This window comes from Chenopodium album, chromosome 4 (genome assembly GCF_948465745.1).
Source record: "Chenopodium album chromosome 4, dcCheAlbu1.1, whole genome shotgun sequence".
NCBI classification, from domain to species: domain Eukaryota; kingdom Viridiplantae; phylum Streptophyta; class Magnoliopsida; order Caryophyllales; family Amaranthaceae; genus Chenopodium; species Chenopodium album.
Window position 1 is genome coordinate 12,387,544 of NC_137837.1, and position 12,465 is coordinate 12,400,008.

The 12,465-nt window shown below is 35.5% G+C and overlaps 2 protein-coding genes across 4 annotated transcripts; both read right to left on the bottom strand.

Moving 5' to 3' along the window:
- Positions 1 to 459: 459 nt before the first annotated feature.
- Positions 460 to 8,619, bottom strand: LOC145626705 (CRC domain-containing protein TSO1-like). Of its 3 annotated transcripts, none has more exons than XM_081679167.1 (11): positions 8,278 to 8,619; positions 5,268 to 5,419; positions 4,453 to 5,176; positions 3,244 to 3,746; positions 2,998 to 3,072; positions 2,470 to 2,647; positions 2,290 to 2,385; positions 2,137 to 2,203; positions 1,378 to 1,513; positions 1,087 to 1,265; positions 460 to 977 (listed from the first exon to the last, which is right to left on the bottom strand). In XM_081679167.1, exons 1-11 carry the CDS (start codon positions 8,338 to 8,340, stop codon positions 970 to 972), a joined length of 2,181 nt encoding a protein of 726 aa, XP_081535293.1. In that variant the 5' UTR covers positions 8,341 to 8,619; the 3' UTR covers positions 460 to 969. The 3 variants fall into 3 exon arrangements, with proteins under 3 accessions (XP_081535293.1, XP_081535292.1, XP_081535294.1); XM_081679168.1 differs by having other exon boundaries at positions 876 to 1,015; XM_081679166.1 differs by having other exon boundaries at positions 460 to 1,265; positions 8,278 to 8,618.
- Positions 8,620 to 11,036: 2,417 nt separating this feature from the next.
- On the bottom strand, positions 11,037 to 12,175 carry LOC145627668 (uncharacterized). Its single transcript, XM_081680028.1, has 2 exons — positions 11,837 to 12,175; positions 11,037 to 11,735 (listed from the first exon to the last, which is right to left on the bottom strand). The coding sequence occupies exons 1-2, from the start codon at positions 12,173 to 12,175 to the stop codon at positions 11,037 to 11,039; spliced, it is 1,038 nt and encodes a 345-aa protein (XP_081536154.1).
- Positions 12,176 to 12,465: the final 290 nt, after the last annotated feature.

The window sequence follows — 12,465 nt, forward strand, 5'->3', positions numbered from 1 at the left end:
TATTCCAAAATAATTGTCTGTCTATTCTAAATAGTTCGGATATGATCTTATAAAAAAAATTGTACTATGGATGTAAGAGATTATTGAATGAATCGACAACGATTGAAAATGTACAAATATTGTTGAGTATGAGGGTATACATGAAAAAAAAAATACGCCTCAAAATGGAAAGCGAGTACTTAAATAAATAAATAAAATAGGGATACAAAAGATGCAAGAACAAGCTACATAATTTACGCTTGTTACTTTAATTATCATAGGGGTAATGTAAAATACATGAAAACCATTACAACAAAAGTATGGTTAATAAACAAAAGTGGGGTAGAATTAGAGTGGAAAGAATTTTACATCATCTCATTTTCAATGTTGGGTTATTATTTTTATATGAAATCTTAAGCTTAATACTACTGTAGTATTCAGCTTATAAAAAGCTAACCTCAAAGAGCACATCATAAGACATTGAAAAAAATATAACCTAATATATAGAAATATATCCCAGCTGACAGCAACAACAGCTGCAGCCTGCAGGGCAGTCTAACTTCCTAAGCAAAACTTAAGCATCTAGACTCTAGAGAAGCTTACTTATGGCTACAACACTAACAGCGATACGTATAATACATTGATCTACACAGTAAAAGCATAACATAGCACGGTATACTACAGAATATTTTGTACAATACGCCTAAAGAAACGACTTTATCTAATAATATCTATGAAAACAAGATTATACTAATAAGGACTAGTAAATCTGAAGGAGACGCAAGAGACAGCAGACAGGCGTTAATGATTTGACTTCCTTGATGATCTCCTTAAAAAGGAGCAAGCAATAAAGTGCTCCAAGCAGCCAAGCCATGCATCAAAATTTCTCATGTCCGAAAAAACTGTAACTATCTCACTGAAGCTTTCCATGCAACTGTGTGCTTTCTTTCTCCGCAGTGAATGTTGGAAATGATGACATGGACCGGAGAATCAGCTTCCTACAGCCCCTCCAAGCAGGAGATGTTTCAAAGTCACACTGAGGAGAAGAAATTCTTTTACAATTAGGAGATGCAGACTTAACACAAGTAGTAGGAAGCGAATATTCACCCGTCAATGCCTCAGAGGCATCATCTTCTGGAGCTCCTATCTTGATATCTTCATCAAAGGCTGCTTGATCTGGATTGTCAATATTCTGGGATGTGCATGATTGAAGGAAAGGCCCACTAGAAAGCGAAGAAAAACGTGGGACCATTCCACCAAAGTGAAAAGGCTGCCGCACAGGTTGCCTGGCACAGAAAAGTACAGTAGATTGAAATTATTCTAAAGATATGTGAGTGACAGGGAACAAAATTAATCTTCTACAATTCTAAATGGCGGCCAATATATTAAATTCGGTACCTCGCATTCATTGAAGGCTCTGGTGTTTCTTGATCATGATCCTCCTCATTCGTTATGGGAAGATCATTAAGCGAACTTACATCGGATGCATTCCTTTGGAGGAATCTTGTTTCTTGATATAAAAAACTTTCAGTTCCTATAGAGTAGTAATCAAGAAATTTGTTTCAGTTTATGAGCAAAGCATTGATTTTGAGGCAGCAAAGACAACATTTTGCTGTTACCGTTACAACCAAGGAACTGTCGTGTGAGTTTATGATGAGCTTTTTAAGAGTGCGGGGAAATCTTTATAAAAGGATTTAGGAAGAACACGTGTAGCACTGAAATCAGTATAAATTGTTGAAAAAAAAAGTTAGACTAAACCCTTAATTCCTTCGAGTCTTGAACTTATCTTCCTTTTCAGCCTTAAACTACCTGACTAATCCCTAAATGGAACTTATATCTGCTTAGGAATGAACTTTTTAAGTCCTGAGCTGAGGTGGGGAAAGCAAGGAAAATGCAATCTGCTATTGAAGAAGAAAAGTCCTTCCAATGTACAAACTCACATCGCACTTTACAAAGATATGACCTTCCTATTCCTATATTGAACTTATTTGAAATCAATATCCCTGAACTTGTATAGATCTATTAGTCCAGATACTCCAGAACTCAAGTTAGCTGAAATCATTACTGAATTGGACAAAACCTGAACCTATCTGATTATTCGATATATTAGACATAAAACTTATTTAAATAAGCCTACAAACTTAGATAGCAACTTACCTTCCTTTCGACCAAACGTGTTCTTACATCCTTCACATCTGCAGCCGAATGAACATCCAACACCACCCTTGAAAACATATAACCCAATACCCTCATCAGCTCTTTTAAACAGCAAGAATAGTAGTGACTTAGGAGAATGATGAGAGAACAAACCTGGAAGCATTCACAGTATTTCTTCAGACAACCAGACTTTTTACAGTTACACCCTCTTTTATGTCTAGCTGAAGCTGGAGTTTTGATCAACTCTTCCTATGGTGAGAAGACAATGCAGAAATTCATTACTTAATATATTTTTGTGGAATCACTGAACCAAAGTTGGTAAAGCACCTTTACCTCATTGTTTGGAGTACTAGAACACCTAATCACTTTTGGAGCAAAAGCAAGAGGATTGCGTGATTCAATCTGTCGACGAGTTTCAAGCACAGTTTCCTCATGAACAGGCTTATTAAAGCAATCCTGGCAATTGCAAGGCTCAACACAGTATAAGCCAGCCGCAAAACACTCACAGTAGCTGCGTCAAGGAATTAGCAACTGAGGAAATCAGTATATCCAGAAAGAAAGTTGAAATACTCAAAAACCCAACAAGCAAGAAAAACCGATTACCAATTTACAAATGTACCTTCAAAGACGCTGTTTTTATATAGCTAAATTTGTTCAGTATTTATTATGTGATGAACAGTGGGCACAATACTATAAAGGGTTTTCAAATATCCAGTTCTTTCTCTCACTAAATATTTATCCAATGTCAAGGAATGACTATGTCCCATCTGTATTTAGCATTTGATAATTATGCATAGTATTACAAAATAAATAAACAAGTAGAATGTATATAAAGTTATAGGAATCTATCTCTGTACTCACAGCTTCAAGCATTTTGACCTCTTGCAATTACAGCGCTTGCAAGAATCAGCTTCTGCTATGGTTTCAGCCTTCCGCCTGTAAAATTAGAAACACAAAATTAAACTGATGACAATACTAGCAACTCTTTTTTGCAGCAGCATTAAGCTTTGAAGGTGGTGGGCAAGGGCCACAGGTAACTACTTTTATATGTTTAAATCTTAATACGAAACAATGAAGGAAAACACACATCACAGTTGAAGTATATACCGTTTCTTCTTGAAAGAATCCTGAGGAAACTCAATACCCTCACCGTATATTGAGTTCTCAGACACATCTCCTTCTCCAGACACCTGAACTTCTTCTTTTTGTTCTTCAGGTTCTCTTTTCACTACATTTGGAGTTGGAGTTGGAGTTATTTGGGTGGTGACGGGTTTTGTATCAGAATTAAGAGACCCAATAGCAGATGTGGTGCATTGGGAGCTTATTAATTGCCTTCTACAAGTCAAAGTCTGTCTCTTGACAATTATTTTATCTTTAGCACCAGCAGTTAGAGTATTCAAATGCAAACCAATACCAGGGAGTGTTGATGAAAATTTAATGCCCCCTGGTCTGCTGACCATCAGACACTTATCATTTAAGATGCTAGAACTAGCAGCTGGTTTGGTTGGAGAATTGCCTGTTGAATCAGCTAACAGTTTCCTGTAATGAGATCCAGACATTTCATATACTAGGCAACGCCTTCTTGTTGTTTGCTGCTGTTGTGAACCAGACTTAAAACCCAAAAAAAAAAAACACATAAATTATATTATCATTGGAATAGATCAAAGCAACAAATGAGGAAAAATAAAAGAAAAAAGTACCGCGCAATCAGCATAAAAGTGGATAGTGAACAAGTAAAAATAATATGTTGTATTGACAAGCTAGAAAAAGATAAATAAATTTGCCATTTGCTAGAAAATGGATCCCTTAAGGTCAGAAACATCTGAAGACAACATGGAACAATGCATAACATTAAAGACAAAAGTTAATAGTAAAGAATAAGAAGGGTGATGCAAAAATACTAGTCTACAGCCAAACACAGATGTGGTATTTTAGCAGTTGCCGCTGGATTTGTTCTATGGCTTGAGAGGCAGGATAGAGGCTGACTATACACATTTCGTTCATCTATTAACTAGACTATGTAGTCTTGTAAAGTTATGAATCAATGCAGATTATTACATGTCCCCTCCATTCCACTTGTTGAACTGTATATGTTAGTGTAGTAAGTTCCCCAGCCAGTACCCAGCTCCACTAAGAAAAGAGTATAAAGCTTAGTACCAGAAAAAATAGAAGTTTAATATAATTATGCTTCCCTACATGTCAATGCACTGGTTTAAGTTGCTGTTACTACTACTCACATTAAGACACCATATATTAAAACTTGAAAAAGTGCAAAACAAAGAGATGGCCACTGCTTAAGAGAAGTTATAGTTATACCTTGTCACCAATTTCAGTCCTTGAATAATGGACAATTTTCTCAGCAAGTACAGAAGCATCACCAGCTGTAACTTGGTTTCTTTCATTCAAATTTCCAATTTCTCCTTGTTTATTCATAGGAACATCCATGTGATGGTTTTCAGATATAAAAGGACAGTCAGGGTCTAATTTCTGTGGATCATTAATATGTTCATTTGGGGGCTGCAAAACTGTTGCAACAAAAGACAACATCCCCGAATCTGTATTTCTATCATCTGACCCATCTTGATAATTTTCATCTGTAGGTGAATGGTAGTTTGACATATCAGAAGCTTCACAAACAAACTTCTCCCACTCACATACTTCCTTATTCTGTGTCATTGGATTTGCCAGCAGTCCCATTTCATTTCCAAATGAACAGTCTGCTTCTTTAGAATTATCTTGTTCGACTTTAGCAGTGAATAATTCTGTTCCAGCTACATTAAACTCACTATGTGTCTTCACAACGTCGCAGTTGACCACATTATTCTCAGGAGAATTGCATTCGTATTTCATGGATCTCGGAATCCCAGAGACCGGCTTTGAGGATTCATCAGTTGTGCTGACAGTCACCGAACTGTCGATTTTGTCCACCTTTTCAGTATGCAAATCAGTTGGCTCTATTGCAGATGAGGCTTCTGCGTTTTTACCTTCACTGCCATTCTGAGAGAAGTTATTCTTAGGTACTTCAGAAACATGACATGGCCTGAGATGAGGGTAATAAAAATGTAAATAGACCAATCCTGTATGTACACAGTACAGGTTATTTATCAATTAGAAGAAGCATATGTAATCACCTTGGAAACTTGGGTTCCCTTGGACAAGTTGGAGGCGTCTTAAAGGCTTGAGGAGAAGAAAAATTAAGAAGGTGAAATGGCTGTGTGCTGTGACCCAAGCTAAATGGTTTGATAGGTGACAGAGTGCTGATGTAATTGAAGACTGGAGAATCCTGCAGATGAACATAATTTGTAAGCAGCCCATATTTGAAATTTACAGTACGATGCAAAAACATAATATGTGAGCTTCAATGAACCATCAGATATGAGAAAACTGACTTTCCTAGACCATGATGACTGGGGAAAAAAAATGCATGCAAGTCAGCAGCAACATATCAGACCTAAGAATTGCCAGATACGGAGCCAAACCTTAAGTTACTCAAACTAAATGGTCTAACTAACCATTTTGCCAGATCTAAAAAAAAAAAAAAAATTCTTTGGAAAGAAGCCAGATCTCAAATATAAATATAAGTATACAGCCCAATGCTTTTAAAGAGGATGCTTCCCAAGGCTGCACAATGGAATTAAGGAGAACAAAGAGGTTTTTTTTAAAGTCCCTTGATCTGGAGCAAAAAGGCCACAAACTAACAACTACTTGACAATAAGTCAAAAGTCTGATGATCCAATTTTATTTCATTCATATACAGCAAATGAAGTATCATAATCTTTTCTTTGCAGAAATGATTGAAAAAGGGAGAAAAGATTCAAATGGAATTGCCCAAATTTCCTACAAGCATCAATTTTAAGGAATCGATATAGTGAATAAACTCTGACTACACTGCAGTAATTCCAAACTGATGACAGAATAATACTTTGTGGAAACTTGGCACAAAATAGACAAGCACCTGAAATCTCCGACAAGCCTACAACACAGAGACTAACATCACCAACCTCAGACCTCTGACTTTTAAACAGTTAAATATGGCAAACAAGGCTTGACTGGTACACTACATACCAAATATTACTCATCTCTTTCTAATATTGCATCAGAAATTCTTTTCTTTTGTCAATAAGCGTTGATCTACATTTCCGATACAAACATTTACTCAACTTTTCCTATTTTACCTTTGTCATCATAAACAGCATTATCTCACAATATATATCATTCCAGCTCACAATTATCACTCTTATGTCTTATACAGGGGCATTTCGGTCATTTAATTTACCCTTCATAATTTCTCTGAGAAAATTTAAAACACCACTCAAGTAATTTTAAACTTTTACCCCTTTATGTTACCCACTTATGACATTAAACATGATTAACTAAAATTAACAAATTCAAACACATTTATAACCAACTACAATTGAAATTAAAGTTTATTTGGTGTTTTCCTTTAGTTTATAAAAAAAAAAAAAAAAAAAATTAATTGGTACCAATACATAGTAAGTAGTCTGATTTTAAAAAATCAATTAAAGGTGTAAGAAGTAATAAGTGTCATTATGTCCTGTTTGAAACTTCAATAGTTGACAAAGCACACCAACTATGATGAGTACCCTAGGAGATTATTCTATTCTTCAGCTGTAAAGCATATTATATCATATGATCATAATTGAATAAAACATAGTATAGCACATTACACTGGAGTAACAAACTATCAAATTAACCATAGAATAAACTTATGGGCCTAGTCCAGTTGTTGTAAGGCACACAGTAACAGAATCTGTGGCTTAATCATGATTGTCTTTAGCTTTTATGTTTTCCTGCCTATCATTTAAATTTGAAATCTTAACAAACGCTCTTACGTTGACATTGGAATGCATATAATAAGAGAATTACACGTGCTATCCTCCGACATGACGGGCTAGGACCACACAGATTATCTGTTATTCGGACCCCTTTAGGGAAGACAGAAATTAAAGCAGATGTGCAAATCAGTTGCCTATAATGCATCACTCCAATTTTCTCATCAATATAATCCGTATATATGGATAAAGTAATAACAACACATGCCAAAGACTCTTACTGTACTTCATAGTCCATGAAAAATCTCAGTAGAAAAGAGCATAAAACTAAGAATAAAACTACATTAACAAATTCCCCTTCAATTGACAGCAAAACTCATTTTTTTTCATCAAAACTCAGTCATCTAGCTCAATTCATAACAATTCAGAGTAATTCTTTCCCTCACCACACATTTTGCAACATCTTATCCACAAATCAAAACCACCCATCAAAATTTACCACCAGTTAATTCCACAAGTACTCTTTTACGACGAAAAGACTTCCCAAAAAAATTCTTGTCACGCTAAACACAACCAATTTGAAAATTGAATTACAATATTATCGTAACCATTATAAAAAGTTTTTTTTTTTTTTGAAAAAATTATTTTAGTGGATAAAATCAAATTGTAATGTATCCAATCTATCCATTATAAAAATAATTGAAATAGGAGACAACCAAAAAATTATTATTATTAAAAAAACTTGCCCGACAAATGTTTCATTTTCCTTACATTTGCGGCCTGTCAATTTAAGAATAAGGAACTTGACTTAATGATTTGGGACAGGAACATGGCCAAAGGTGACCAATCCTAGGCCACCTCAGCCAATGTCCGCTAAAAAAATACTTTCCAATTTCATAAATAAATTTTTTATAATTACAATTTACAATTACTGAATTACACATGAAAATTGCATAAAATTACACTTATAATAATATTCTCAATCATAATAATCGATTAATTTCCCTTTTAACTTCTTCAATTAACCCTAGAAAATTGCAGAAAATACAAACCCTTCAAAAAAAAAAATTAAATTTAACCCACACTATAATTTTACATGCAGATCTAAAACCCAGTTAAGAGCCAACCACAAATTCATACATAATATGATTATTTTTTCTAACAACAACCACATAAAACCCGAAACAAAGGGGTCGAAACCAAGAATTTATCTCTAGTACGACCACAAAAATCATATAAAATTTCCCAATAATTCCAAAAAATAAATAATGGGTTTTTTAATTCATGCAACAAAAAACAAAACCCAGAAATTAAAAACAATAAATTTACAGTAAAAATATAAAAATACCTCAAATTTGGACAGAAAAGATGAAGGACTAGGTTGAGCAGTTGACTTATCAGGTGTATCCATGGTAGTAAAATGAAGAAGAGCATTCAAAGCTCTTCAACATTCTTCTCACTTTCTCTCTCTTCAAGTATTTTCTCTCTCTAAATTATCTACCAAAGTAAAAAAAAATAAAAAATACTCAGCCCCAAACTCATGGAATTTATTTTACTTTTATTTTTTTATTGGGGTTGAAATAATATTTTAATTAGGTTTTTGAGTGGAAAGGCGGGAAAATATTTTGAGTAGGTGTCGACATAATATAGAAGAAATGTGGGTCCAAAAAACACTTGTCTTTTTTTTTTTAATTTTTGGATTTTGGGAGTTTGAGTGACAGGTTGGTAACAGTAACTGACTCACTGACAGTCAGAAATTTTGTGAGGAAGAAAAACTGTTTGCTTTGGGTCAGAGACAATGTATAAATATACTTTATATTATACGGTTATAATTTTTGTCTGATTGAAAAAATTAAAAAAAAAAATTGGGGGTCTCAATGTTTGGATTGTGTTTGTGTGAATGACAAATTAGGAAATTGTGATCATGTTGGAGATGTGTATATTTTTTATAATAGGTAAGGAATGATTTGGGAATATTATGTCATAATGTTTATGTACGGTCGGTCTATCTGGATTGGAATTTGGCCTAATTTGCTTGATTTGGTACTGGATTGTGTGTTTTAAATGAGATTATATTGTACATTGAATATTGTTAATTGATGAGAGTGATGGATAGCTCAAGTGGTTAGAGCTTCCCTCCCGATTTCAGGAGATCCTGGGATCGATTCTCACCCCCGCCCTTGTGGCTCTCTAAACACCAAAAAATATTGTTAATTGATGAGTTTTCGGGTTTATAATAATTGCGGTAAATGATTTGACGACATAATTTTTAGGTTGTTATGAGACAAGTGACAACAGTGTTGGCCAATCCAATTACAACGAAAATAGGCTATATTTTAAAGGGTTTTGACACTTTTAGTTTTAACACTCTTGTCCCTATTTTTTTTGCCCCATTTGACTTTTAACAGTCTCCAAGACGCATCTAATAAAATATATAATGAGATGAATCTAATATAATAATCATACATGACTATTCTCTTATAGATAAACGGTAATTTTGATCAAATTTTTTAAATTTTAATCCACATAATGCCAATGGAGCAAATATAAAGGGACCAAGTTTTAGAAAATGCTATAAAGATGGTCTTTATCTTAAGGGTCACTATAGGATTTAATATGGTAGCCCAACCATTAGAGCAAATAAAGATGGTCAAGGGTCAAATATGAGCTCCTGCCTTTTAATGTTCTTGTGTGGCTAGTTGCTTAGAGTTTAGAAAATGCATGGCACAAAACTAATTTGTTTCTCTCTGCAATTCTCTTTACATGTGCTTCTCTCTTTTACTGAGTTAAGTACAAAAGTGAGTACTCAGTTTTAACATTTTTCACCTTTTGGGTACTCTAAGTTTTTTTTTTCACCTTTTAGGTACTCTAGTTAGAAAATCGGTAAGTTAACCCGATATAAACCCACCGGAATAAAACATAGTACCTTAGCTAAATAAAAGCAGCAAAAACTCAGTCCCTTCATTGAATTTTAATTCCAAAAAACACAGTCTCTTCTGACAAATTAAGCAAGGCCTTGAATATTTCCTTGCAAATACAAATACATAATTAAATCCCAAAAAGTAGCCGTTGCAACTACAACAGCATACTAGACAAAATAACAGGAACTTAATTGGTTAAACAAAATAATTATTTGAAGCTAATTCACACATTCTCCCCTGTCCAAGCCCTGCAAGGAAAAAAGAAATGGCAACAATAAATAATTTTTGCAGAAGTAATAGGAGGGTGGCTAGAAGAATATCTAACTGTGAAATGATCAAATCGATTCAAATTAATTAGATGCTGCAGAAAATGAACTACAAGATGTAGATTTCCATTTCTTTTTACAGAATTATTATCTTATGTATAATTGTAATTATATGTCTAATTTTTATATACAAGTAAAAATTTACCTGGCTTAGTACATCCTCACTGTTGTAGTAGTTGAACCACTGTTGGATTGTGACTGATGAGATGCTTGGGTTGTATAAACTTGCTGCAAAAATGATCAATAAAGAAGAATTATATTGTAAATGTTGTTGTTTTGATTTATAAAGCAAGTTAGGTAGGTTATGTCACCTGAGCTGCTCTCATGTAGCCATTGGGGTAAGTATAGACTCTCACACCCCTCTGATGCATAAGCAGATTTGCTTGACTTTGTTGGGTGGTTGGAGTGGCCTCATTAGGGGGGTGTTGTGGTTGTTTCCTCTTGCCTGACTTAGGTGGGGCAGACTCCTTCAATGGCATAGGGCATTTCAGTTTGTTGTGCCCTTGCTGTCCACAGTTGCTGCACTTGTGAGTTTGTCCCTTTTTGGACAATTTGATGCCCTCAGCCTCACCAAGTGAGGTTTTCTTTTTGTTGTAGGCCTGTTCTGTATTTTTTTTCACTGGTGGTGCTTGAATTGTGTCATATAGTGACTCAGGCCACTGTAGAGGACCATTTAAGGGCTCTAATGGGAAGGCATAAGCCATCAGATAAGTGTCTTTGCTGAACCAGTCAGACACATAATGCTCAGGGTGTTCTATTGCCTTCCATATGACTGCCACAGCATGGTGGCATGGCACACCACTAAGTTGCCATGCATTACAGCTGCAGGTCTTCTCCAGCAGACTGACAACCTATCTAGTCTATGTTGCTCCTTCCCTGACCCCATAGCAGTAGTGACCATCCCAAAATGCAGACCACCCCCTTGCATCTATTTTAGACTTCTCTAGTCTGCTCTTGATTCTAGGGCAGATGGTGATCTCTTTGTTGGCAATGTAGTCCCTTTTCTTGTGAAGCCTCTCCATTAGGCTTTCCCTTATATCCTCAAACATTGTGATAATAGGCTTATGCCTACTTGACAGAATGTATGCATTGAACACTTCATTCATGTTGTTGTCAATGCTGTCACATGTTGACTGTGGTGTGAAGTATGCCCTAACCCACTTCTTGTAGTTCCTCTTGAGTAAATCTTGCCCTGCTTTGGCTGAGATCTTATTGAACAATTCCCAATTCAGCTGGAATCTGTTTTCAGTAGTGGATTTTGCTATTCTCCAAAACCCAATTCTGTACTCCAAACTCCCTCCAAAAACTTGCCTAAAATTGCAATAGACATGCCTTGCACACACCCTTGTCTCAGCACTAGGCCATATGTCTGAAATAGCCCTCAACAACCCTTTTTGTTGATCAGACATAATAGTATATCCCTGGCCATTTGCAGTTTCCAAGTCATCAGCCAAAAGCTCCAGAAACCAAGTCCAAGTTTCTGTGTTCTCTATTTCCACACAAGCCCAGGAAATTGGAAACATTTGGTTGTTTCCATCCCTACCAACAGCCACAAGCAACTGCCCACCAAATGGGCCTTTCAAGAAGCATCCATCTAAACCAAAAAAATGGCCTACAACCAGCCAGAAACCCTTTCTTCAAAGCATCAAAGCACACATACACTAGCTCTCTCAAACACATTGTTGTTCAGTTTGAACTTGATAGTGTTGTTTGGGTTAGATCTAAGGATTTCCTTAGCATATCTATGTAAGAGGGAATACTGTTCCTTATATTCTCCCATAATAAGTTTCTGTGCTGATCTCCTTGCTTTAAGTGCCATCCACAGACTAATTTTAACACCCCATTCAGCCCACACAGTGTCAACAATTTCTTGGCACTTCATATAAGGGTTCACATTAAATTTGGAATGGTAATGCTTAGCAATCCAGGAAGCTCTAATCTTTCTGACCTTAGCTACCCTTCCACAGTTATGATCAGGATAATCGGTTTTCACTATCATTGTCCCTTTGCCCCCTTCAATTGATGCCCATAAATACCATTTGCATTCTCTACCTTTGCATTTTACCCCAATTCTTTTCTTATCATTTCTGGAGTACTAAACATCCCTCCCCACACTAACACAATATGAAGTAATAGCTGCCCTTAGTGCTACAACATTTTCAAATTCCTGCCCCAAGTAGAAAGGTGACTGTATTTCTGCCCTGTCCCTAAGTGGCTTATTGAGGTTGAATTTCAGTCTTACTGGTTTACTCTTCTTAGCCTTTGGTAACAAGTACCCACATTTCTCTT